The sequence below is a fragment of the Hemiscyllium ocellatum genome, chromosome 3 (assembly GCF_020745735.1).
Source record: "Hemiscyllium ocellatum isolate sHemOce1 chromosome 3, sHemOce1.pat.X.cur, whole genome shotgun sequence".
Taxonomy (NCBI): Eukaryota; Metazoa; Chordata; class Chondrichthyes; order Orectolobiformes; family Hemiscylliidae; genus Hemiscyllium; species Hemiscyllium ocellatum.
Genome location: NC_083403.1, coordinates 6,379,575 through 6,406,780, shown reverse-complemented (window position 1 = coordinate 6,406,780; position 27,206 = coordinate 6,379,575). Strand labels below are relative to the sequence as shown.

At 48.3% G+C, this 27,206-nt stretch overlaps 1 protein-coding gene across 1 annotated transcript in view; it reads right to left on the bottom strand.

Moving 5' to 3' along the window:
* The window catches only part of nvl (nuclear VCP like), a 60,195-nt gene that overhangs the window by 23,841 nt on the left and 9,148 nt on the right, over positions 1–27,206 (bottom strand). The window contains exons 2-16 of the mRNA XM_060848003.1: positions 26,236–26,324; positions 25,829–25,899; positions 21,009–21,061; positions 19,004–19,088; positions 18,715–18,766; positions 18,018–18,278; positions 17,572–17,701; positions 16,796–16,869; positions 15,744–15,878; positions 14,225–14,326; positions 13,777–13,894; positions 12,711–12,855; positions 10,212–10,413; positions 7,671–7,889; positions 4,042–4,146 (exon numbers count right to left, since the gene is read on the bottom strand). Coding sequence (XP_060703986.1) covers positions 4,042–4,146; positions 7,671–7,889; positions 10,212–10,413; positions 12,711–12,855; positions 13,777–13,894; positions 14,225–14,326; positions 15,744–15,878; positions 16,796–16,869; positions 17,572–17,701; positions 18,018–18,278; positions 18,715–18,766; positions 19,004–19,088; positions 21,009–21,061; positions 25,829–25,899; positions 26,236–26,292 — 1,809 coding nt within the window. The 5' untranslated portion in view covers positions 26,293–26,324. The remainder of the gene's footprint in view (positions 1–4,041; positions 4,147–7,670; positions 7,890–10,211; positions 10,414–12,710; positions 12,856–13,776; positions 13,895–14,224; positions 14,327–15,743; positions 15,879–16,795; positions 16,870–17,571; positions 17,702–18,017; positions 18,279–18,714; positions 18,767–19,003; positions 19,089–21,008; positions 21,062–25,828; positions 25,900–26,235; positions 26,325–27,206) is intronic.

Here is a 27,206-nt window from a genome sequence, read left to right as displayed (position 1 = left end):
CACCAGTGACTACAGCCTCCCACCACTGACAGCACACACACCACCTAGTAACTAGTCTTCCAAAGACAGCACACACACCATCCAGTGACTACAGTCTCCCACCATTGACCCCACACACACCACCCAGTGACTAAAATCACCCAGTAACCCCACACAAACCAATGAGTACAGTCTCTTGGCACTGACACTTGCCAGTGACTACAGTCTCCCAACATTGACCACATTCATTGGACCCTCCTTGTGCACTGTCCCATCATACAGCAGAAACCAGATGTCTTGCTGATGATTTTACTTGGATCATTTTCTTCCTGCTGACTTTCTCACATCCCTCATTAAGTTTTTAAGATTAACTAACAATGATTGGAGATGTGAAGAAGGGTTAGAAACAGGAAGTTCCAGGTCGATGGAGTTCCACCAGGAAAGCAACAAAGTGACTGGCTCAATGTCAGAGCAAATTACTGAAAATGCTGGAATCTGTACTGAATTGCTGGAGATCACAGCGGCTCAGACAGCATTCATGGTGAGACAGCAAGTTAACACAAGACTCCAAACATTAGCTTGTTCTTTCCCCCGGATGCTGTCTAAGCCACTGTGATCTCCAGCATTTATTGTTTCCAAATGACTAGCCTACTCCAGTGTCATTTGTTGCTTGTGGTGAGGGTGGAGAGCAGGAGCAGATGAACTGGAGAAGCCCTTGGAATCAATGAGAACGCTGACAATCTGCAACACAGTTCCACAAACCCACTCTTGTCCCACACATCTTCATACTTGCAGCAGACATGAATACATTAATCTCAGGTTTATAGTCCCAATTAACCCCACATCAAACATCATCTGTGGCAGAGAGCTCCAAATGTTTGCTGTTCTTTATGAGGAAGTTATGAGAGATGTAGTAAAGCAGTGGGTAAGCCACTGTATCCAGTTCTGGACACCACACTTTAGGAAGAATGTGAAAGCTTTTGAGGGAGTGAAGCAAAGATTGACAAGACTGGTTCCAGTGAAGCCAGTCTTCATAGCCCCAGACAAATTGGAGAAGCTGGAATTGTTCTCCTTGTTGGGATCTGAGAGAAGATTTGATCAAAGTGTTTAAAATCAGGAGGAATTGGGAGTGGGACACAGTTCTCATTGGTGGGACGGAGCGAGAACCAGAGACCACGGAGGAGTAAACATTTCTGCCAGTGAGTGGAATGTACTGCCTGAGAGTGGAGGAAGAGAATGTGCAAAACAGGAATGGATAAGCAGCTGAACAGCAAAGGATTGTAAGATTACAGGGAAGAGGCAGAGGTTTGCAGAAATAACCTCCCTTTCCACCCGATCAATTTCCCTTAATATTTCAAAGCTTCATTCAAATCCTGTGTGTAATCAATCCTCCGAATGTAATCCATCAGGTTCAGATATCACTGTAGTAAATCAAGCACTTCCAAGCCAGCTGCAGTATTCAGTTATTCCAGTCTTCAAACAGCCCAAGAACAGATCACAAACTGTGCAGGCCCATGACAGACACAGAACAAAGGGACATGTTCCAGACCCACACATGCCTGGAATCCTGCCAGACTGAACATCCAGTCCCCTGAACAATAGCTAAATAAACAATCTGCTCATGTAAACAGTTGGAACTCACCTCCAGCCATAGGATTGCACTCTCTCCATCAGAATACTCCCTGTACCTCTGAGTACTTTACAGAAAAACACTGAAGTCTATAAATGATTCTGCCTGTGCTGGAAAACTCATTTTCATCGCTGGTACCTAAAATTACTGACATTAAACTATAAGCTATAGGAGCAGAATTTGGCCACTCAGCCCATCAAGTCTCTTCTGCCATTAAGTCATGGCTGATATCTTTCTCAACCCCATTAGACTTGATCGCCTTCTCAATCAAGAACCTAGCTACATCTGGCTGAAAGAAACTCAGTGACTTGGCCTCCATAACCCTCTGCGACAATGCGTTCAACAGATCCACCACCCTCTAGCTGAAGAGACTCCCCCTTATCTCTTTTCAACAGGGTCCTCCCTTCATGCTGTGGCAATGGCTATCCTGGTATTTGGGGCAGTCCCTCGTGGTCCCTGGCCAATCAAAATCAGACTTGTAACTGACACGGTATAGGTTGCCAGTCCCCACTTATCAACAGGGGGGGGGGGGGGGTGGGGAGGGAGGGAGAGTACATACACGGAGAGAGAGAAGACAAGACAACAGGAGAGGGTAGGCAAGGAGAGGAGACAGACAGACGGAGGGGGAGGGGCGGAGTGGGGAGTAGGGGTAAGGGAGATAGAAGGAAATGACTCACCATGTACTTGGGATAAGACCAGGAGTATGCGACATCAGCTCAAGGGAAGAAAGAAAACTGTTCCCACCAAAGACCGTGAAACATCAACTCTATCACTGCTGTCCCTGCTCTGCCATTCTATACAACAGCCCCAGGATCAGTGAACCATCTGTCACAGGTCATATATTGGATCGGGTATCTAACTAAACAGCTACTGTTTAACAAACTGAATAAACATGCTGAAAATTGTTTACAAATGGTCGACTATCTATACTCAGTAACTGTCATCATGATTCCACCAAAATCAATGACATCTTCTCATCCACTCTTCCCCAGGCCCCTGCACCTCACCCTCTCCCAGGGTAGCACTGGCACCTTACTTTCTCCAACCTCATTCTCCTAGGCTCCTAACACTTGGTCTATCTGTAGTAATTGTTTTGTACCTCTTTCAATTTAGTCTGCTCTGCTCGCTCCATACAATCTCCTGTACATTGGGAAGGGCAGGCTCAGTGATCATACTGTGCGTAAGTATGACCTCTGGTGGACTGTCATGTTAATGATGACCTTACTCTCTTACTCACGTCTGTCCATGTTCTGCTGCCACATCCCAGCAAAGTCACAGTAAGCTGCAGGAGCAGCATCCCGTCTCCAAGAACAAGGCTTATATCCAGCACACAACATCACGTTCCACAACTTCAGAGCAATTTCAAGGCTAGAGTTGAACCAGAGCCCAAGGTACGAGGGAACCAGGGGAGAATAAGGGTCTGAGGTCAGAGAGACAGGGTAAGGGTTAACTCTAATCCAGAGGAGAATGAGAGACGAAAGATATCACTTCATTCAGGCAGCTCAGTGAAGGTTCACCAGGCTGACCCCTGTTATGGAGAGACTGTGTTATGATTTGGACTCATTGGAGTTTAGAAGAATGAGATTACCTCATTAAAATGTAAAGGACTGGATCTAAGTTTGCTCACGGAGCTGGAAGGTTTGTTTTCAGACATTTCATCACCATACTAGGTATCATCAGTGAGCCTCTGGTGAAGCACTAGTGGCACAGCCCACTTTTTATTAGTGTGTTTAGGTTTCCTTGGGTTGGTGATGCCACTTCCTGTCCTTTTACTCAGGGGTGTACTAAACAGAATCCAAGTCAATGTGTTTGTTGATAGAGTTCTGGTTGGAGTGCCATGACTCTAGGTACAGGACTCTTAAAGGGGCTTGACAGAGTAAATGCTGAGAGAATGCCTCCTCTCATGGGAGAGTTGAGGACCAGAGACAATTTCAGAATAAAAGGAGCGCCAATTTAAAACGGAGATGAGGAGGAATTTCTTCTGAGGGTTTGGAATTCCTTGTCACAGAGAGCTGTGGGGTCAGAGTCCTTGTCTATATTTAAGACGGAGATCGATATCTTGACTTAGTCACGGGGAATTTGCCGTGGGGAAAAGGCAGAAAAGTCAGCGCAAGCAGCGTCAGATCAGCCGTGATCCTAATGAACAGGCTCGAGGGGCTAAATGGCCTACTCCTATTTCCAATAATCTGATGCGTCAGACAGACCTGGTATAGAATGAGGGACAAGAATCAGAGAGGCCTGGAGATGAACAACAGTCACACATCTGAGAGAGACAGAAAGGATTTGCCCCCACATGAGCAGATTGTTCAGAATTTATTTCACAAGTTTCCATTGAAAGAATGTGAACTCCTGACCTACAGGTCACTGCACAACAGTGGTAGAGGAAAAAAACTAACTGGGGGGGGGGGGGGGGTGGTTTACAGGGCACTCACCTTGGCCAACAGTGTCTTCCCACAGCCTGGAGGTCCAGCCAATAGCACGCCAGCTGGGCTGGACAGTCCCAGAAGCTGGAAATGCTCTGGGTGTTGGATCGGAGCCTAAAGAAACAGAGAAAAGGAGGGAGGGTCAGCAACAAGAGACACCCATGTGATCCCAGCCATGCCCGGTCCTGACCCGCAAAAAAAGTGGAGGCAGTCAGAGGAATATGCAGATTAGTGACATTTTCTCATTTTGTTGCTGGGATGTGGTCACCACTGGCTAGAATGACACTGCGGGCCCAGAGTCAGTTGCATCAGTGTGGGACTGGAGTCACCTGCAGGTCAGACCAGGTAAGGACAGCAGGATTCCTTCCCGAAATGACATCAGTGAGCTAGATGGGCTTTACGTCAACCAGCAGTGGTTCCAATGGTCTCCATTAGAGGAGGCTTTTAATTCCAAATGAATTCAAATTTCATCAGCTGCCACAGTAGGATTCAAACCCATGACCCAGAACGTTACCTGGGGTTCAAGATTACAACTTAAGTGAGATTATCACCACGTCAGCAGAATGGAATGACACACCAACTCCAATCAGAGGTACACACCTGTTTTGTATAATGTTAAATACATAAATGAGAAGATAAAGGTTCATGATATACTGCACACTGGGAGGGACTGACAGAGATCTCACATCAGGTTCAAAAACAAATTGCTGGAAAATCGCAGCAGGTCTGGCAGCATCTGGGGAAAGAAATCAGATGCTGAAACGTTTCAGAGCTGAAGAGGGGTCACCTGACCCAAAACGTTAACTCTCTCTCCTCGGATGCTGCCAGACCTGCTGAGCTTTTCTAGCAATTTGTTTTTGTTTCTGATGTCCAGCAGCCGCAATTATTCCTGTGTTTTTGCACACTGAGAAATAAGGAATGCAAAAGAGACAGAGAAAGCTGAACAACATCAGCAGAACACACAGTATCTGTCAGGTTTTGACCTCATTGTTACGGACCCCAAAATTTACCTGCGCTTGGGAGGTAGGACAGGTAATCTCCTGAGTCAGTGTGTCGAGGGGACGGGTTAGGACAGGTGGTGACCTCCTGAGTCTGTCTAGATCAGAGTGGTGCTGAAAAGCACAGCAGGTCAGGCAGCATCAGAGAAGCAGGAAAATCTACGTTTGGGGCAAAAGCCCTACATCAGGAATACATTCCTGATGAAGGGCTTATAGGGCTTATGCCTGAAACGCTGATTTTTCTGCTCCTTGGATGCTGCCTGACCTGCTGTGCTTTTCCAGCACCACTCTAATCTAGACTCTGATCTCCAACATCTGCAATCCTCACTTTACCCTCTTTAGGGGAGTCGGTGTGTTTCCGGGAACGGGTTAGGGCGGGTGGTGATCACCTGAGTCGGTGCATTTAGGGGAATGGGTTAGGGCGGGTGGTGATCTCCTTAGTCGGTGTATTTAGGGGAACGGGTTAGGGAGGGTGGTGATCTCCTGAGTCGGTGCGTTTAGGGGAATGGGTTAGGGAGGGTGGTGATCTCCTGAGTCGGTGCGTTTAGGGGAATGGGTTAGGGCGGGTGATGATCTCCTGAGTCGGTGCGTTTAGGGGAATGGGTTAGGGCGGGTGGTGATCTCCTTAGTCGGTGCGTTTAGGGGAATGGGTTAGGGAGGGTGGTGATCTCCTTAGTCGGTGCGTTTAGGGGAATGGGTTAGGGCGGGTGGTGATCTCCTTAGTCGGTGCGTTTAGGGGAATGGGTTAGGGCGGGTGGTGATCTCCTGAGTCGGTGCGTTTAGGGGAACGGGTTAGGGTGGGTGGTGATCTCCTGAGTCGGTGTATTTAGGGGAACGGGTTAGGGTGGGTGGTGATCTCCTGAGTCGGTGCGTTTAGGGGAACGGGTTAGGGTGGGTGGTGATCTCCGGAGTCAGTGTATTCAGGGGAACGGGTTAGGGCGGGTGGTGATCTCCTGAGTCGGTGCGTTTAGGGGAACGGGTTAGGGTGGGTGGTGATCTCCGGAGTCAGTGTATTCAGGGGAACGGGTTAGGGCGGGTGGTGATCTCCTTAGTCGGTGCGTTTAGGGGAATGGGTTAGGGCGGGTGGTGATCTCCTGAGTCGGTGCGTTTAGGGGAATGGGTTAGGGAGGGTGGTGATCTCCTGAGTCGGTGCGTTTAGGGGAATGGGTTAGGGCGGGTGATGATCTCCTGAGTCGGTGCGTTTAGGGGAATGGGTTAGGGCGGGTGGTGATCTCCTTAGTCGGTGCGTTTAGGGGAATGGGTTAGGGAGGGTGGTGATCTCCTTAGTCGGTGCGTTTAGGGGAATGGGTTAGGGCGGGTGGTGATCTCCTTAGTCGGTGCGTTTAGGGGAATGGGTTAGGGCGGGTGGTGATCTCCTGAGTCGGTGCGTTTAGGGGAACGGGTTAGGGTGGGTGGTGATCTCCTGAGTCGGTGTATTTAGGGGAACGGGTTAGGGTGGGTGGTGATCTCCTGAGTCGGTGCGTTTAGGGGAACGGGTTAGGGTGGGTGGTGATCTCCGGAGTCAGTGTATTCAGGGGAACGGGTTAGGGCGGGTGGTGATCTCCTTAGTCGGTGCGTTTAGGGGAATGGGTTAGGGCGGGTGGTGATCTCCTTAGTCGGTGCGTTTAGGGGAATGGGTTAGGGTGGGTGGTGATCTCCTTAGTCGGTGTGTTTAGGGGAATGGGTTAGGGAGGGTGGTGATCTCCTTAGTCGGTGCGTTTAGGGGAATGGGTTAGGGCGGGTGGTGATCTCCTTAGTCGGTGCGTTTAGGGGAATGGGTTAGGGCGGGTGGTGATCTCCTGAGTCGGTGCGTTTAGGGGAACGGGTTAGGGTGGGTGGTGATCTCCTGAGTCGGTGTATTTAGGGGAACGGGTTAGGGTGGGTGGTGATCTCCTGAGTCGGTGCGTTTAGGGGAACGGGTTAGGGTGGGTGGTGATCTCCTGAGTCAGTGTATTCAGGGGAACGGGTTAGGGCGGGTGGTGATCTCCTTAGTCGGTGCGTTTAGGGGAATGGGTTAGGGCGGGTGGTGATCTCCTTAGTCGGTGCGTTTAGGGGAATGGGTTAGGGTGGGTGGTGATCTCCTGAGTCAGTGTATTCAGGGGAACGGGTTAGGGTGGGTGGTGATCTCCTGAGTCGGTGCGTTTAGGGGAACGGGTTAGGGTGGGTGGTGATCTCCTGAGTCAGTGTATTCAGGGGAACGGGTTAGGGCGGGTGGTGATCTCCTTAGTCGGTGCGTTTAGGGGAATGGGTTAGGGCGGGTGGTGATCTCCTTAGTCGGTGCGTTTAGGGGAATGGGTTAGGGCGGGTGGTGATCTCCTGAGTCGGTGCGTTTAGGGGAACGGGTTAGGGTGGGTGGTGATCTCCTGAGTCGGTGTATTTAGGGGAACGGGTTAGGGTGGGTGGTGATCTCCTGAGTCGGTGCGTTTAGGGGAACGGGTTAGGGTGGGTGGTGATCTCCTGAGTCAGTGTATTCAGGGGAACGGGTTAGGGCGGGTGGTGATCTCCTGAGTTATTGTTTGGGGCAGTGTATGGAATGTACTCTCTGAGGTGATGGCTATAAACAGCACTATGTACTAGTAAAGGATAAATCAGAATGAACATTGCCAAGGTTCTAGCCAGATTCAAGCTGGGTCTGCATACCAGAATAGCCATGGAGAGTTCCTCACGGATTTCTTGTAGAGCTCCTATATCAGCCCAAGTCACATCAGGCACAGTGGCAAATCCTTCCCGCTTGGCTGAGGGCTGGACCACTGACAGTGAATCAGTGAAATCAGTCATCTCTATGTGGAGTTTCTGCAGCTCCTTCTCAGAGAGAGGCGATGGATCTTTCAGCAATGTACACAGCCTCTCAAACTCAGCCTGAAAGAGATGGACTTTTGTTATTTTTCCTTTTCTCATTTATCCCTTAATTGTCTGTGAGAATGTGGCATAAAACAAAAGTGATTTGGTTTAAATAAACGTTAATTATTTTTTGTTAAGGTTACTGCATTGTTAATAAATGTCTTTACTTAAGACATAAGCAGGACGTCTGATATCGATTACTCACAAGGTTTGGAACTGGTTATTTTTAAAAAAAGTGTTAAAAAGCACACAACACCAGATTATAGTCCAACAGGTTTAATTGGAAGGATGGTTGAAGGAGCATCGCTCCAAAAGCTAGTGCTTCCAATTAAACCTGTTGGACTATAGCCTGAGGTTGTGATTTTTAACTTTGTACAGCCCAGTCCAACACCAGCATCTCCAAATCATGACTACTATCGACACCACTAACTGCTGGTTTAAGAAGTGTGATTAGGAACCACTGGTGTTTGTGAGGACTTTAATTTTACCGTGTTGCCATGACATACACAGGGAGAGTGATTTCATGTGGCAGATAGGAATACAATTACTCACTTCCTTCAATTCTGCACTCTCATTAGACCCTTGGTTCACTTATTTCTGGGAGGTTACTGGTGCCTTCTTTTGTGAAAACTAAACCAAAGTAAATGCTCAATTCCTCTGCCATTTCTTCGGTTCCAATCTAATCACAGGCAGCTGTCACAGAAACCAGTAAAATTCTAACAAGACAGGGTAAACACGGGAAGGTACCTGATGATTGGGGAGTCCAGAACCAGGAGTCACAGTTTAAGGTTAGCCATTTAGAACGGAGACGAAATGAAAGGTCTTCACTCAGAGAGAGAGAGCGAGAGAGAGAGAGCGCGAGCGCGAGACAGCGCCTGTGGAATTCTCTGCCACAGAAAGCAGTTGAGACCATAACACTGAATGTTTTCAAAAAGGAGTTGGATATAGTTCTTAGGGCTAAAGGAATCAAAGGGTTGGGGACAAAGTGGAAACAGCGCACAGAGATGTATGATCAGCCATGATCACATCGAATGGTGTAGCAGACTCAAAAAAGGGCCAAATGGTCCACCCTGCTCTTATTTTCAATGTTTCGATGATCTCCCCCATTAAGGAACCTGCACTTGTTCTTACTCTTTTTCTCTTCACACATTTACAGAAATGTTGAGGGGGGTGTTAATTTTACTCTCATACTATATTGTCCCCCTGTTGATTAACCATTTGGTTCTGTAATGCTGAACTCTAAAATGCTCCCAATTCTCAGGCTTGCTGCTTTTTCTGGCAATTTTATGTCTCTTGTTTGGAACTAATTCTAAACGCAATTTCACTTTTTACCATTGTACTCCATTTGTGAGACCTTTGTCCAGTCACTTCACCTATCAATACCCTTCTAAAGCAACCTTAAGTCCTGCTCAATTTCCCTTCCTACCTACATTTCTGTCATTAGTATATTTGGCAATAATACCTCCCATCCTTTAACACTTCGATACATTTAAGCAGCAGTCCCAGCACCAAACACTGCAGTTTACTGTTCATTACATCTCCCATCCCTTCATCTATCTAGTCACCTGCCACCCCTTCACTCCCTCCCTCTACCACTCTCAATTCCATACCTGACTCTGTGTTATACTTGGGCTGGGAATATTTGATGGAGAGAGAACTTACTCTGTATCTAATCCCACTCTATACTAGTCCTGAGAGTGTTTGACGGGGACAGATTAGAAATAGCTATACTCAGTATCTAACCTTTCTTGGACTCACCTAGTAGTATTTGGTGGGCAAAGTTGGGAGGGAACTTTACTTTCAGTTTCAGAGTACAAGGAGCTTTCCTCCCGATCTAACCCCATGTTGACACAGTACTGAGAACATTTGAAGGAGACAGTGCAAAGGAATCTTTACTTTGTAACTCACCCTCTGCTGTACTTTGAAATGTTTGAAGTGCATAGTGTCGAAGGAGCTTTATTTTCAGGTTATAAAAGTAGAATGAGCGTTACTCTGCATCTAACCCCATGCTGTTCCTATCCTGGTGGTGTATGATGGGGATAGTGTAGAATAAGCTTTACTCTGTATCTAACCCCATGCTGTTCCTATCCTGGTGGTGTATGATGGAGATAGTGTAGAGGGAGCGTTACTCTGTATCTAACCCCGTGCTGTTCCTATCCTGGTGGTGTATGATGGGGACAGTGTAGAGGCAGCGTTACTCTGTATCTAACCCTGTGCTGTTCCTATCCTGGTGGTATACAATGGGGATAGTGTAGAGGGAGTTTTACACTGTTATCTAACCCCATGCTGCCCCTGTCCTAGCAGTGTTGGACAGGCCAGGGGAGAATCAAGGTTCCTCACCAGTTCTGTTTGTTGCTGTGAAGTATCTGCTTGTCTGCTGTCTTCGTGTTGCTGGATCAGAACACGGTTAACCGTGTGCATGGCTGCTTCCCGACACAGAGCCATCAAGTCAGCACCCACATAGCCAGGGGTCAGGCGGGCAAGCTGGCGAAAATCAAACAATTCCGGAAGTTTCAGTCTTCGACACAAAGTCCTCAAAATCCTGACAGAAATCAGGGAAATGATCAGATAATTACAGGGAGAATGTACATACCAGACACAGAATGTCAGTAAAAGGGATATACAAAGTATCTGTCTTAATCTGTGGACAGCTGCCTTTCTGGAGAGATGGTGCTGTCATGGTAATGTTGATGGACCAGTAATCTATAACCACAAGTTAGAGAAACAGGCTCAAATACTGCCATGGTCAAACTTAAAGGAGGTGTCTGTTACGTAAGTAGTTAGGTATGTGCTGTCCCTTTAAGAGAACAGGTCAGGTGACCCGGAGGCAGGAGCTAGAGCAGGCAGTCTAAAAACTGTGGAGCTGAGAGGACACACAATAAAGTATTCCCTATTCAAGTTTACCCTCTGTTGACCTCATGTTCTACTTCTGGCTCTCGTGAACCCACAAGCATAACATTGAAGCAGTCACGAGGGGGAAATGGGCTGCAATTGATGCCAGGGAAGAATGGTACACACTGGGGAGGGGGCCATGAGTGGTAGCTACAAGGGGACTCCGGCCACAGCCACTGGCTGAAGAGGGGAGTACTCACCCTTCCAGAGTTTACCAGAACTGTTGTGAGGGCACGTGGGCTGCGGTCAGTACCAGGGAAGAACAGTACACTAGCTCAGTTACTGAGGGAGCAGAGGACATCTGCAGCTTTCACTGAGGGCATATGGGCTGCGAACGCCGACGAGACTAGAGTGTGGGAAAAATTCCCACCTTCAGTTTGTGGCTTCTGACACAAAGCCATCCAGTGGAAGCTACTGAGAAAGCACACCTGGATTTCCAGGCAGCTTCTGAAATTGCAATGATGGGGTCGGCCACCGGCGAAACAACACAGCCAAGCGAAGATGCCCAGGTGCATCAAGTAGCAGAACCTCAGCAGACGGTGTTGAATGTCACTGATATGATTAGTGGCCACAAAGGAGGCAATGTGCTGGACTCGAGAAGCCCATATTACCTGAAATCGCCAGATCCAACTCAAGCAAGAGAAGGGTTGTCTAAAGGAATTAATTCAGAGGACAAGGCACAAGGTACACACCACCAGCCAGGAAATAGACCAGGAGCCAGCCTGGTTTACAGAAAAAGCAAAAGACCCAGAGTCAGCAGAGCTTCGGTTAAACATACCGTCAGTACACTTCTGGGTTCTTCCCAAATTCAAGGGGAAGCCAGTAAAGACGGAAGTGGATAGAGGTGCAGCAGTGTCTCTGATTCAATAGATGGGGAATGTTAAAGGCCCTGCCACTGGAGCCTGCCAAGGTTACACCACGGAAATACACTGAACAAGTGGCACATACACACAGAGCCAACACTCAAGAAGTTTGACACCACCATCCAGGACAAGGCTTGATTGGCACCACATTCACTAACATCCTCTCCACTCACAGTGTGTACTGACTAAAAGATGTACTGCAAAAATTTACCAAAGATCCTTAGACAGCATTTTCCAAACTTATGACCACTTCCATCTAGAAGGACAAGGGCAGCAGATACATGGGACCACCACCCCCTGCAAGTTCACCTCCAAACCAATCACCATCCTGCCTTGCTGTTCCTTCACTGTTACTGGGTCAAAATCCTGGAATTCCCTCCCTAAGGGCATTCACCAACAGCACACAGACTGCAGCAGCTCAAGAAGGCAGCTCATCACCACCTTCTCAAGACCAGCTAATGACAGACAATAAATGCTAGTCAACCAGCGACGCCCATGTCCCATGCATGAAGGTTTTTAAATCTTCTTCACTGGTGGACCATGCACAAGTGGCCTACCCTGGTCCTAATTGGTACATTCTATCAAAGATGAATAATATGGAAATAATCAATCAAGATCGTGGGCGGCACGGTGGCACAGTGGTTAGCACTGCTGCCTCACAGCGCCTGAAGACCCGGGTTCAATTCCCGACTCAGGCGACTGACTGTGTGGAGTTTGCACGTTCTCCCCGTGTCTGCGTGGGCTTCCTCCGGGTGCTCCGGTTTCCTCCCACAGTCCAAAGATGTGCGGGTCAGGTGAATTGGCCATGCTAAATTGCCCGTAGTGTTAGGTAAGGGGTAATGTAGGGGTATGGGTGGGTTTCGCTTCGGCGGGTCGGTGTGGACTTGTTGGGCCGAAGGGCCTGTTTCCACACTGTAAGTAATCTAATCTTCCCCTTGGGTGGGGAGGCAAAGGGAAAATCCTCTGTCACAGGAAGAGTCCATTGACTGAAAAAGGAGGTGGGGACTTGTCACAGGAAGAGTCCATTCACTGTAAAAGGCGGAATGGTCATTAACATGTCTTCACTGCACAGCAACAGACTCACTGTTCACGGGCACCCTCACTTGGAATTCCCAGACAAATCTCCCGGTCAAAGCGTCCAGCTCTTCGCAGTGCAGGGTCCAATGAGTCTGGCCGGTTGGTCGCACCGATAACCAGGACTTGTGTGGTGCTGGCCAGATTATTCAGATCTGTAACAACAGAGTATGGGACACTCATCAAATCTCACCCACAATTCAACAGTGCTCATTGCAACCACACCCACAGCTTTACAGAGTCCCAGCTAAACACCGATCCTGCTGAGACAGAGAGCAGCACACAGAATAAACAGCAGAGTAGAAAGGACAAGAGGAGATTAACAAAAAAGGTGCTGCATAATGAGGTGCTTTTTAAAATCAAGTTCTAATTATTGCTCAGTCTTCAATAATCTGTCAGAACAACTATGCAAAACAAGAGTCTTTAAAATTCCAACTGCTGCTTTGTAAAGCCCATATTACACCTGATACTAATGGCCAAAGAATGACAGTTCTGCATAAGAAACACTGGGAGTAGGACAGTGTGAGTCACAGTTACTCAGACAGCAGGCAGAATAAAACCAATTAAATAAACGGACGCCGCTTTTGAAGCTTATGGAGGAATTAAGAACGTAAGGACAGTCTGTCTACGTGTGCCATATGTATCTGTTGTATAACATTGTATATTGTAATTGGGTGCTTGCTGAGGGAACATGGGCGTATTGAACGAACTCTAAACACTGCTAGCGTTGTTTGTTAAAGCAAATAACTTTTTTTAAAAAAATCATGAACTGGACCAGGATTTGGGGCTGGGGAGTAGAGAGCAGTAAAAGAGAGAAGGTAACAATGCCAAACAAAGAACTAACTCAGTGACAATTGCTGAGCTGAGATTGCTGTGCAGGTGATTAGAGATGCTGGGCAGCTTGGAGATGCTGAAGGGACCTTCCCCAGTGTCGAGCTCTGAGACCCCGTTCCCCAGTACCGGGCTCAGAAACCCTTCCCCCCGCCCAGTGCCGGGCTCAGAGACCCTTCTCCGCAAACCCACAATGCGTCTCCATCTCCCAGCAGCACCCCTTCTCTGCACACAGCGGGACTCACCGTCCATGCAGGTCAGCAGCTGAGCCACAATCCGACGTTCCATATCTTTCGAAGCCACTTCCCGTTTGGGAGAAATGGCATCAATCTCATCAATGAAAACGATGCAGGGAGCCTGCAGCTGGTGTAAAAGGAACAGGATCACATCTGTGCATACTTACACCGATATCAATAACTACATCAGGAAGCAGCAGCTAACGTTCCTGACAACAGCTTCAGCGACAGGCAACAAGACAATCCCACAGTGATTGGTTGCACCTTTCAGAGAACAGAAGCTCACCCCCATCCTCAGGGCACCAGGAGAACACCCCCTCACCCACCCTGCCCCATCAGGCACGGGGAACCAATGAGGCGAGAGGTGGGGAGGCGAGAAGAGGAGCCGATAAGCTAAGTTCCTGGAATCGGAGTGATGACCAAGTCAGATTGATCTCCTTTCCCACTGGCTACTCACCACAGCTTCTTCAAAAAGCTCCCGTAGTTTCTGCTCAGAGTCTCCAGAAACCCCAGATACAATCTCAGTCGCAGCAACTTTCAACATAGGCAGCTCCAGCTCCTGTACGACATGAGAACCATAGGCAACAGCATACAGTAACTATTAATCTGAAACTCAGCCCAAAACATTCCCATTCAGACCAGACTCCGCCTACTCAAAACCAGGGCAATCCCCTACACCCGAGACCGGACCCCAACGCCCCAACCCCAGTGCAGTCCCCTACACCCGAGACCGGACCCCAACGCCCCAACCCCAGAGCAGTCCCCTACACCGGACCCCAATGCTCCAACCCCAGTGCAGTCCCCTACACCCGAGACCAGACACCCCCACCCAACCCCAGAGCAGTCCCCTACACCAGAGACCGGACCCCAACGCCCCAACCCCAGAGCAGTCCCCTACACGCGAGACCGGACCCCAACGCCCCAACCCCAGAGCAGTCCCCTACACCCGAGACCAGACACCCCCACCCAACCCCAGAGCAGTCCCCTACACCAGAGACCAGACCCCAACGCCCCAACCCCAATGCAGTCCCCTACACCCAAGACCGGACCCCAACGTCCCAACCCCAGTGCCACCCCATCTACCCAAGATCAGACATCCCCACCCAACACAGAGCAGTCCCCTACACCCGAGACCGGGCCCCAACCCCAGAGCAGTCCCCTACACCAGAGACCAGACACCCCCACCCAACCCCAGGGCAATCCCCTAAACCCGAGATCGGACACCCCCCACCCAACCCCAGTGCAATCCCCTACACCCAAGACCGGACCCCAACCCCAACCCCAGTGCCACCCCATCCACCCGAGATCAGACACCCCCACCCAACACAGAGCAGTCCCTTACACCCGAGACCAGACACCCCCCACCCCCCCCACAACTCCAGAGCAGTCCCCTACACCTGAGCCTGGCCCCAACGCCCCATCCCCAGAACAGTCCCCTACACCCGAGACCAGGCATCCCTCCCAACCCCCAGAACAGTCCCCTACACCCGAGACCAGACATCCCCCTTCCCCACCCCAACCCCAGTGCAGTCCCTTACATCCGAGACCAGACAACCCCCCCACCCACCCCCAAAGCAGTCCCCTACACCTGAGACTGGACCCCACACCTCCAGCCCCAACGCAGTCCATTATACCCCAGAGCAGACAAACACCCCCTCCCCGAGCAGCATCCTACACTCGACACCAGACCTTCCCCCGCGGCAGTCCCCTATAGTAGAGACCAGACTCTCTCCCAGATCAGTCTCTTACATTCTAGATCTGAAGTTTGGAGTTGGTCCCACATCAAGACCGGACTGACCAATAGGGACCATATTCCAGAGGGGGACATTCTCAGGCCACACACCCCAAACTTGGTAATTTGGACTGGGATACTCCCAGACCTTTCTCTCAGACCAGAGACCGGAACCTGGAATGGGACAATCCCAGGTGAGGTCACATCCCTGTGGCGAGAGTTTCTGACTGCAGATGGGTCTTACCCCAGCAATAGCTTGTGCCAACAGTGTCTTCCCACAGCCTGGGGGTCCATGTAACAGGAATCCACGGGGTGGTACCACACCCAACTGCTGGTATACCTCAGGATGTCTCATGTGAATCAGTAGCTGGCACACAGCCTGCAACAGCAAGGCAGAAAACCATTTGTGGACCACGTCAACTTCTCCTCTTTATGAGCAGCACCCCCTAAAGCCCACAAGGTGAACCCCCTGCCTACTGCTCTCTCCTGCCCCATCCTCCCTATCTCACACTCCTTGCTCTCTTTCCTCCCTCTCTCAACTCCTCCTTACCTGTACTCCCTCTCTTTATCGCCCTCTTTCACGGTCATCAATCCCTCTCCCCCCTCCCACCACATCCTCTCTCCCCTAGCCTTCTCTCCCCACTTTTCTCACCCACACCTGCCTTCTCTCTCTCTCTCCCTCCCATTCCTCCCTCCTCTCTCCCTCCCATTCCTCCCGCCTCTCTCCCTAAGGGAGGGAGTGGATGCTTGTCAATGTGCTCTGTTCTGGATAGTGTCAAGCTTCCTGCCTGACTTGTGCCTTAAGGATGGGAGACAGGCTTTGGGGTGTCTGGAGGGGAGTTCTTTGCTGCAGTATTCCCAGCCTGTTATTCCCTCACCACCTGCTGCAGACACAGCTCACCAGTGATTTACATTACCATCTCAATCGGGAATGCTGCTGCAAAGCCACTGCTGGTGATGGACACTGAAATCCCTCACCCAGGGCACCTTCTGCACCACTGCCACCCTCAGTGCTTCCTCCAAGTGTTCTCTATCATGGAGGATTACTGACTCAACAGCTGAGGGAGGTCGGTACGTGGTAATCAGGACGTTTCCTTGTCCATGTTTCACCCGAAGACGTGAGACGTCATTACACCGCAGTCAATGTTAGGGGCTCCCAGTGAAACTCCCTCCTGACTGTCTCCCACCATGCCTGAAAGGGCCCTCTTATGGCACAGTGGTAATGTCCTTACCCCTGGACTGGGTGGCACAGACTGATATAGACCATCATGACCAGTCTAGCCAGCTGCCCTTTACCTTTAAGGTTCCTTCACAGCCACCGACATCCTCAAACGTCACCGTCGAACGATGCAGTTCAAATCCTTTTTTTGCTGTTAAAGAGAAAGGGAAAGATACAAGTGAGTGCAATGGCTCAATGCAGAGGGTAAGGGTCACAACTGGTACAGACTCCTGCAGACCATGCCAATCTGTCTAGGTCAGGGTATGGAGTCAGGCCAGGGCTGGATAGGGAGGTGGCGCAGAGAAGAAAAATCAGTCCGGGAGTGATGTGCAGGAATAGAGTCAATACTGGCAAATGGGAGGGGATGGGGAATCAGAGTGGGGCGAGGTCAGGGGTGTTTGGCCCGAGAAGGCATAGAGTGGTCTTTTCTGGTTGATTCGGGGACTAGTTATTGAGCGGCCAGTGAGGGATATTTCTGGGGTTCGGGGAAGAGAGAGAGAGATACACAGGAGCGGGGAAGAGGGTGCCATTTGAGTCTAAAGGAAAATGTGGGGGGGGGGGGGGAGAAGCACGCACGAAAGCCACACACAGAGAGAGAGAGACAGAGAGAGCGCAAGAGAGAGAGAGCGCGAGAGAGAGAGAGAGAGCACGAGAGAGAGAGCGCGCGCGCGCAAGAGTGGGCGACAGAGAGAGAGAGAGAGAGAGAGAGAGAGAGCAAGCGAGCGCGACGTACAGAGAAAGAGAGAGACAGACACACAGGTGCGCACACACACAGACAGAGAGAGACAGAGAGAGACAGAGAGAATCCCTTCACCCAGCCCCAGGAAGGATTTAAACTTCCTCTGTAACATACCTTTTTTGTTCAGTACAGCTGACTCTATCTGAGCATCCACATCCTTTGACTCCTCTCTATCTTGCCGTTTCCTTTTACTCAGTCTGCTTTGCTTCCTCGTGGCTTGATCCACTGGTGACGCTTCCAATCTCTGGAACAGAGTGAAACAAGACCTCAATAACATGCAGCTAGGAGCAAATCAGCAAGCCCTGGGCTGAGAGGTGCTGGGTGGCCCAGGACTTTGGGGAGGGAGGCTAGTGGGTGGTTTCCAGGGTTGAAGGGGGACTGGGGCCTGGTGCCACGAGGGGCGGGGCAGCTAGGAGGAAAAGGTGCCCAGGGCAAAGAGGGAGTGTGGGCAAAGACACGCCTGGGGTGGGGGTGTTTTCATTTCCCGATTGTTACATTTTGTAAAGAGAAAAATGAAGCCACAGGTTTGGGAAATTGAAAGGGATGGTGTTGGTTGTTACCTCAGGATTCTGTTTTGATTCTTTCTCATCAAGCAGATGAGCTTCTGAACGGGGAACTCCTGGTATCTTGTCAATGAACCAACTGTCCTCAGAGCGCTCTGTACCTTGCAGGGATCCTTGTGACTGACCCAGTGTTTGAGGAGCTTCATGCCCATGATTGCTGCCATCCTCTGATACCTTCCTGGCAGCTGGAGTGGCAGGATGGTCCGGGTTGGTTTTCCGATATAGGCTCAGCAGCGAAGTGTTCATGTGATTGGTCAGCTATGCAGGAAATAAAAATAATGAAGTTGATCACTCAGAGCTGACAAACACGTGGTCACAGGGAGCCTGGGGGTGGGGGACCGTCACAGGAATCCTGCTTCAGATTCCAACACAGCCCCATTGGCCATCCCCTCAACCTCCTCATCCTAAACCCCAACCCACTGCTGTCAGCTGTACATAACAAGCTCCCACAACATGGATTGCTGCTGTGTGAATCCTGAGAGAAAATCTCCAACAAGCTCTGGAGCAAACAGATCAGACTTCAATTTCGAGTCTCACTGATGTTCACAATCTCCATTCCGCACTGGTGCGTCAGCCTACTGCAAGCCCCTATACCATAGCTTCCCCTTCAGACAGGAGGGTCTCACTGAGCAAAGTCCGAGACAGACACCGATCTGAAACTCGGGTCAAACAAGTCCGCACAAAACCAACCTACCGGGTATTCGGGGTAATCCTCACTGTCAGACGAATCAGAGGTCAGGCCCCTCCTGCAAAACACAAGTCGCCATGGATTCAATAGCAATAAGTGGGCAAGTATAGCACATGGGTAAGTTCCCCTATTCTATTAAACTAAAACTAAAGCTCCTTGATGCTCGCCTTATCAAACACTGCCAGGACAGGGCAGCACAGGGTTAGACATGGAGTCAAGTTCTCTCTACCCTGTCCCTCACCTGTGCTTTTCCAGTATTAATCCACAAGCACCTCGACATTCCCAGATACCTTACCCATCCTGTGTCCGGCTCTGTCGAGCACGTTTGACCAGATGCTCCTCCTCCAAATATGCCATTTCATTTCTGATGGATTGAAACACTGTAGAAACAAGTGATGACATGTCAGTAAAACACACAGCCATTGGCTGGGATCACAAGGTTATGTGCCAAACTACCAGTTAAAGTTAATTTGACAATGATAGATTTCAGACAAGACAGTTTCTGATGGAACACAACACATTTGTATATCCATGCTTTAATAGTTGCCTGGGATGTTTTCAAATGCTTCATGTGTCTCTACAAGTGTGGAACACATAACTCTATAATTAGGTTTCATCCTTCTGTCTTAAAAAATTTCCTTAATCCAGTTTCATGGCCATAGATGACGTCAAATGAACTAAATCCAGTAGATTTGTTTGGAGAATCTCTTATAACAGGAAATCCAAACCTTTATCCTAAAGCCAAGGATATCCATGACAATATATTTTCATTTTACTTTCATTAAAATGGGCAGTGACTGGGAGGTCTGGTTGGTCCCTGCGACCTGGTGCCCCCCTCACTACCACCCAGGCTCTCCCAGGAGAGACAGAGGTTCACCTGCCTCTCCTCCAACTCCGTTTACTGTATCAGGTGCTCCCAATCATATCCCCTCTCAGTCTTCTAAACTCAAGGGTAAACAAGCCCAGTCGCTTCAGTCTTTCAGTGTAAGGTAACCCCTCCATTCCAGGAATTGCCAGCATGCTATTAGCCTTCTTCACTACCTGCTCTACCTGCATAACATCTCAGCCAGGTCCACAGGGGCTGACCTGACCTCCCAATCACAACCCATTTTAATTTCCCTTCCCACTATGACCATCCTTGGTCTCCTCTATTGCCACACAGGATCAAACCGTAAATTGGAGGAACACCACCTCATCTTCCGCCTGGGCAGCCCACAGCCCACAGCCCACAGCCCACAGCCCACAGCCCACAGCCCACAGCCCACAGCCCACAAGGCTCAGCATGGAGTTGAGTTCTCCACTTTCAAGTAATCTCCCTTTACATTCTCCAACTCCCTTCCCAGTCTCTCTCCCTCCCTCCCAGCCACCTGTCCGATTCATTCCTCCCATTGGCTAACCAGTTCGTACCCTCCACCTGTCTTCATCTATTCTCATCTCACCACCCTGTCCCCGCCACCCCCTTTATCTACAGCTCCCCTTACACCCACCCCCCAGTCCTGAAGAAGGGTTACACCTGAAACATCAACTTCTCCTGATGCTGGCTGGCTTGCTGTGTTCTTCCAGCTTGTCTACCTTGGATTCCAGCATCTGCAGCTTAGTTGTTTCTAACCAAATAAATGTGAGCAGTATAGAGACAGGTTTTTAGTAAGTAACAGGTTAAATGGTTGTGGGGAGCAAGAGGAGTTGAGGCCAAGATGACATCAGCTATGATGGTATTTAGTGACAGAGCAGGCTCAACAGGCTAAATGACCTACTCCTTTTCCTTTCATTATGTTCTTATATCTCTTCAGATTTGTTTGTCAAGCCATTAAGGCGATTAAAGTAATCTTATCCTCTTAAAAGGGTTGCTTTATTCCCTTCTCCAAAGCGTATTTACTTTTCTCATAAACAGCAAATAAATCAGTGCTCCTTTGCACGTGACATTTTCCAAAAACATCTCATGATACGTCCCTCTCTAGCCCAGCAATATCCAAACAATTTTCCAATTCTCATAATTTATAAATATTGGTGTTTCTAATAGACTGAGCCAGTTGTCCTCCGTTCCCCAATCACTCCTCGAGTAAACCAACCGGAGCAATTTCACAACATGGATCCACGTTCGTGTTCTCCATCCAGACACACTATTGGAGAAGGGCATGAGGGATGGCATCAGCACCATTGGGGAACTGGCCAATTCAAACGAACCCAGAGGGAATCTGAAGGATCCCCTCCCTAAAGATCTCGCTGTTACCAAGAAGTTCCAGTGTGCCCTGTCCAACAGCAAAGTCCCTCCTAATCCTTCATCAAGGCAACTCACTCACCTTTATCCACCTGGATCCTGAAGGCATTCCTCTTCCTGCGGCCATAATCAGAGCTATTGGGGGGGGTAGGAAGAAATGGGGAGGGGTGGGGCCGGGTAGAGAGAAAGGGATGAAGACAAGTGTTTAGACTGTCCAAATTCTCACTTCAGAAGTAAAGTTCAAATAATATACAAATAACAGTGCACATTGTATGTCAACAATATAGAGATATCTGAAAGCAAACAGCAGAAGCAGACAGCTGTGCAGATTCACAGCTGGGTCAGACAGCAGTGCATGTTTATTTCTCAGTTTGATTCACTTGTCGCGTGGTCACTACCTTTGTCTCTCTTCTTCCTTTTCAAAGTGCCATTGTTTCGATCTTTTTTTCCAAAAAGTTCCAAAACAATGCACCAGCTTATAAAACAGTAACAGGAACAAAGCAGAAAACAAGGTAGGACTGATGAATTAAACTACATTTATTTCAAAGCAAGAGGTCTAACCAGTAAGGCAGATGAACTCAGGGCATGGTTAGGAACATGGGACTGGGATATCATAGCATTTACAGAAACGTGGTTCAGGGATGGACAGGACTGGCAGCATATTGATCCAGGGTATACATACCGTAAGAAAGATAGAAAGAGAGATTCAAGAGAGTAGGGGAATGGTGTTTATGATTAGAGATAACATTACATCTGTACTTAGGAAGGATATTCCTGTAAATACATCCAGGGAAACGATTTGGGCAGAACTGAGAAATAAGAAAGGGATGATCACTTTATTAGGATTGTATTGTAGACCTCCTAATTATCAAAGGGAAATTGAGAAACAAATTTGTAATGAGATCTGTTATCTGTAAGAACAATAGGGTGGTTATGGTAGGGGATTTTAACTTTCCAAAAATAGATTGGGACTGCCATAATGTTAAGGGCTTGGATGGACAGGAATTTGTTAAGTGTGTAGAAGAAAATTTTCTGATTCAGTATGCAGATGTACCTACTAGAGAAGATGCAAAATTTCACCTACTCTTGGGAAATAAAGCAGGGCAGGTAACATAGAACATAGAAAAGTACAGCACAGAACAGACCCTTTGGCTCACGATGTTGTGCCGAGATTTAATCCTAATGTAAAATATAGTAAAAACCTACGCACCCCCCAACTCACTGTTATCCATGTGCAAGTCCAGCAGTCGCTTAAATGTCCCCAATGACTCTGCTTCCACCACCACAGCTAGCAACGCATTCCATGCATTCACAACTCTGTGTAAAAAACCTACCATGACATCTCCTTTATACCTTCCTCCTAATATCTTCAAACTACGACTTCTCATACCAGTCAATCCCGCCCTGGGGAAAAGTCTCTCGCTATTGACTCTATCTATTCCTCTCATTATTTTGTACACCTGGATCAGGTCTCCTCTCTTCCTCCTTCTCTCCAGAGAGAAAAGTCCGAGCCTATTCAACCTTTTTTCATAAGGCAAGCCCTCCAGTCCAGGCAACATCCTGGTAAACCTTCTTTGCACCCTCTCCAAAGCCTCTGTATCTTTCCTATAGTAGGGCGACCAGAACTGGACACAATATTCCAAGTGTGGCCTCACCAGGGACTTGTAGAGCTGCAGCAAAACCTTGCGGCTCTTAAACTCTATCCCCTTGTTGATGAAAGCCAAAACACCATATACTTTCTTAACAATCCTATCCACTTGGGTGGCAATTTTGAGGGATCTATGTACTTGCACATCCAGATCCTTCTGTTCTTCCACACTGCAAGTGAGGTGTCAGTAGGGATGTATTTTGGGACCACTGACAGTAATTCTATTAGTTTCAAAGTAGTGATGGAAAAGGATAGACTGAATCTAAAAATTAAATTTCTAAATTGGAGGAACTTAGGCAAGAACTTTCAAGTTAATTAGGGGCGGATGTTTGCAGGTAAAGGGATATCTGGAAACTGGGAAGTCTTCAAAAATAAGATAACGAGAATCCAGGGACACTATGTTCTTGTTAGGGTGAAGGACAAGACTGGTAGTAGAGAGAATGCTGGATGAAATTGAGATTTTGGTCAAGAAAAAGAAGGAAGCATATGCCAGGTATAGACACCAGAGATAGAGTGAATCCCTAGAAGAGTTTAAAGGCAGTAGGAGTATACAAGAGGGAAATTGGGAGGACAAAAAGAGACATGAGATAGCTTTGGTTAATAAGGGATAAGGAGAATCCATAGGGATTCTACAAATACATTTAAGGATAAAAGGGCAACTAAGGCAAGAATTGGGCCCCTTAAGGATCAGCATAGCCACCTCTGTGTGAAACCACATGAAATGGGGGAGATATTAAATGAGTATTTTGCATCAGTGTTTACTGTGGAGAAGGATGAGAGACATAGAAATGGGGAAAAAGTATAGCAATATCTTGTGAAATGCTCATATAAATGCTGGATGGCTTAAAATGCGTAAAGATGGACAAATCCCTGGGACCTGATCAGGTGTACCTTAAAACTCTGTGGGAAACTAGGGAAGTGATTGTTGGGACTCTGTGGGAAACTAGGGAAGTGATTGTTGGGCCCCTTGCGGAGATATTTGGATCATCAGTAGCCACAGGTGAGGTGCCAGAAGACTGGAGGTTGGCCAATATGGTGCCATTTAAGGGAGGTGGTCAGGAAAAGCCAGGCACTACAGACCAGTGAGCCTGACATCAGCGATGGGTGAGTTGTTGGGGAGACTCCTAAGAGACACAATTTATATTTATTTGGAAAGGCTCATTAGAGATAGTCAACATGGCTTTGTGAATGGGAAACTGTCTCACTAACTTAATTGAGATTTTTTTGTAAGTAACAAAGAGGATTATTGAGCACAGAATGGTGGACATGATCTATATAGACTTCAGTAAGGCGTACGAGAGGGTTTCTCAAGTAGACTGGTTAGCAAGGTTAGATCAGGGAGAACTAGCCATTTGGATACAGAACTGGTTCAAAGGTAGAAGGCAGAGGGTGGTGGTGAAGGTTTGTTTTTCAGACTGGAGGCCTGTGAGCAGTGATGTGCCACAAGGATTGGTGCTGGGTTCACTATTTTTCGTCATTTATTTAAGTGATTTGGAACGTGAACATAGAAGGTATAGTTAGTAAGTTTGCAGATGACACCAAAATTGGGAGGTGCAGTCGACAGCAAAGAAGATTACCTCAGAGTACAGCGGGATCTTGATCAGATGGGCCTATGGGCCAAGGACTGGCAAGTGGAGTTTAATTTAGAGAAATGCGAGGTGCTGCATTTTGGGAAAGCAAATCTTAGCAGGACTTCTAAGGACTGGTAAGGTCCTAAGGAGTGTTGCTGAACAAAGGGGCCTTGGAGTGCAGGTTCATAGGTCCTTGAAAGTGAAGTCGCAGGTAGATCGGATATTGAAGGCGGCGTTTGGTGTGCTTTCCTTCATTGCTCAGAAAACTGAGTATAGAAGTTGGGAGGTTATGTTGCTACTGTTCAGAACAGCAGCAACATAATACTGGTTAGACCACTTTTGGAATATTGCGTTCAATTTCTGCTCTCCTTCCCATCGAAGGATGTTGTCAAAGTTGGAAACGTTCAGGAAAGATTTACAAGGATGTTGCTAGGGTTGGAAGGCTTGAGTTATAGGGGGAGAGTGAATAGACTGGGGCTGATTTCCCTGGAGCATCAGAGGCTGAGGGATGATTGTATAGAGGTTTATTAAATCATGATGGGCATGGATAGGGTAAATAAACAAGGACTTTTCCCTGGACTGGGGGAGTCCAGAACTAGAGGGCATAGGTTTAGATTAGACTTACAGTGTGGAAACAGGCCCTTCGGCCCAACAAGTCCACACCGACCCGCCGAAGCGCAACCCACCCATACATTTACCCCTTACCTAACGCTACGGGCAATTTAGCTTGGCCAATTCACCTGACCCGCACATCTTTGTGACTGTGGGAGGAAACCGGAGCACCCGGAGGAAACCCACGCAGACACGGGGAGAACGTGCAAACTCCACACAGTCAGTCGCCTGAGTCGGGAATTGAACCCGGGTCTACAGGCGCTGTGAGGCAGCAGTGCTAACCACTGTGCCACCGTGCCGCCCATAATGTGAGGGGAAAAACTACTTTTTCACACAGAGGTTGGTGAGTGTGTGGAACGAGTTGCCAGAGGCTGGTACAGTTGTGACATTTAAAAGGCATCTCGGTGGGTATTAGAATAGCAAGTGTTTCAAGGGATATGGGCCAACTGCTCGCAAATGGGACTAGATATCAGGTCAGCATGGACCAAAGAGTCTGTTTTTGTGCTATACAACTCTGTCTGTATGAATCTAATATCTTACTGGGTGGAGGAAAACCACAAGGAATAAGATCCGGGAATGCCATTCAGGGCCTTCAGCTGATTCTGTCATTCACCATGATCAGGGCTGATCTTCAGCTTTCATTTCACTTTACTGCACTATCCGGAGATCACTTAATTGCATAAGATATACGGAATTAATTTTGAAAAGCTCAATAACTGAGCGTCTCTGGTAAAGGCAATGTAAAAGATTCAGAGCCACGAGTGAAGATGTTCCTCAGCTCAGTCCCAAAAGGCAAATGAGTAACACAGAGAGAATAAAAAGGACCAAAGTATAGGGGAAAGGTTGATCCTGAACAACACAAAAATCAACCAAGAACTGCAGAGTATCTTCATCACTTGCCCACCAACATGCCTGAGAATCACTGGGAAAGGCATGAAGAACTAGCACTGACAGCCAGACCAGGTTTCCTCTTCCCAGAGAAAGAGACTCGCGTATTCAGAATCTCCACATCCACACAGAGAAAACAGCCTCCAGTAAACTTCAGAGGAATCGGATGGGGACAGGCCTCACCTATACAACCGTTGGAGATCTGCAGCCAGAATTCCAATATCCACATACTGATCCCTGCTTTTTTGGAGATACTGAGAGAGAGAGTCCCAAAAGAGGGATAGTGGGGTGGGGAAGAAAGAAAGGGAGAATATTAAATTATTAACACAGAAAATAGTCATCACCCTCAACCCAAGTCCGCAGCATCTGCCCAGCCTTACCTTGGTCCTACCGCCCGACTCCCCCTCCACCAGCCACCCCCAACGACCCAGCTCCCTTGGCCCAGCCTTCCCCCATCCCCCACCAATGCAGCTCCCTCAGCCCAGCCTCCCCTAACCCAACCTGCATCATTGACCTTTGACCCCAGTTGCCTCTCGGGCTCAATCGCCCCCTCCTCCCGGGCTGTCAGTCTCCCTATCCTCTCCATGTACCTGTTTAACTCTGTGCTTCAGTCGAGGATCTCCCAGATGTTCACCTCTGTTCCTCATCCCTCCACACTCTCACCACATCTGACAGTTCCCTGAAATTGAGGACTTTCATCAATTTGTTTTTGCATTGATACTGCCAATCCTGGAATTAGTTGCATATCTCTGCCATTGAATTGAGTAGTTTGCTCGGTTAATTCACACAGTGACTAAGAGTGGACATGAGAATTGCCAGTGGTCGGTATTACCTGGGCATTACAGACTTGTGGTAAGGACAACAAATTTTGTTCCTTGTCAGACATTAGTGGACCAGAGGTGTCTTTACAAAAATCACCAAAAATTCCAAAATTTTCATCAACTTACTTGAAATTCCACCAGCTGCTATGAAGTGCTGCAAATCCAGGTGCCCACAGTCTTGGGATGTCTTGCCCAGTGACCAGCACCTCTTCAACATAATGACCACATTCCCTGCAGACTGACATTGTCACAGGCACACAGGTACATCCCAGTAAACATCCCAAAGCAACGTTACATTTTGGAATATAAATCTATAGAAATATTCATCCTGGGGAAGGCATTGGTACAATGGTAATATCATTAATGCACAGGCCCAGGCTATGAAGAAATGGGTTTGAACCTCACTGTGGCAGATGGCAAAATGTGAATTGTGCTCTGCTGCAGTCTGGCCTGGTTGACTCTTCACTGCCCGCTGAAACATCCTGGCAAGCTGCTCAATTTAAGGGCAATTAGGGTTCGGAAAAAACAAAAAGTAATATAATGCACATGTTGGAAATCAAAAACCAAAACAGAAACCACCAGAAAAGCCCAGCAGATCTCGCAGAAAGACGAAGGAAGAAACACTGGCCCAACCACATTCCACGAAAACGAAAAACAAGTCAGAATCAATCTGCAAAGCGTAAGGCCACCTTGGCAGAGAAACCTTTTTTCTCTCCCTGGAAATAAGAGTCTCCTCTCAG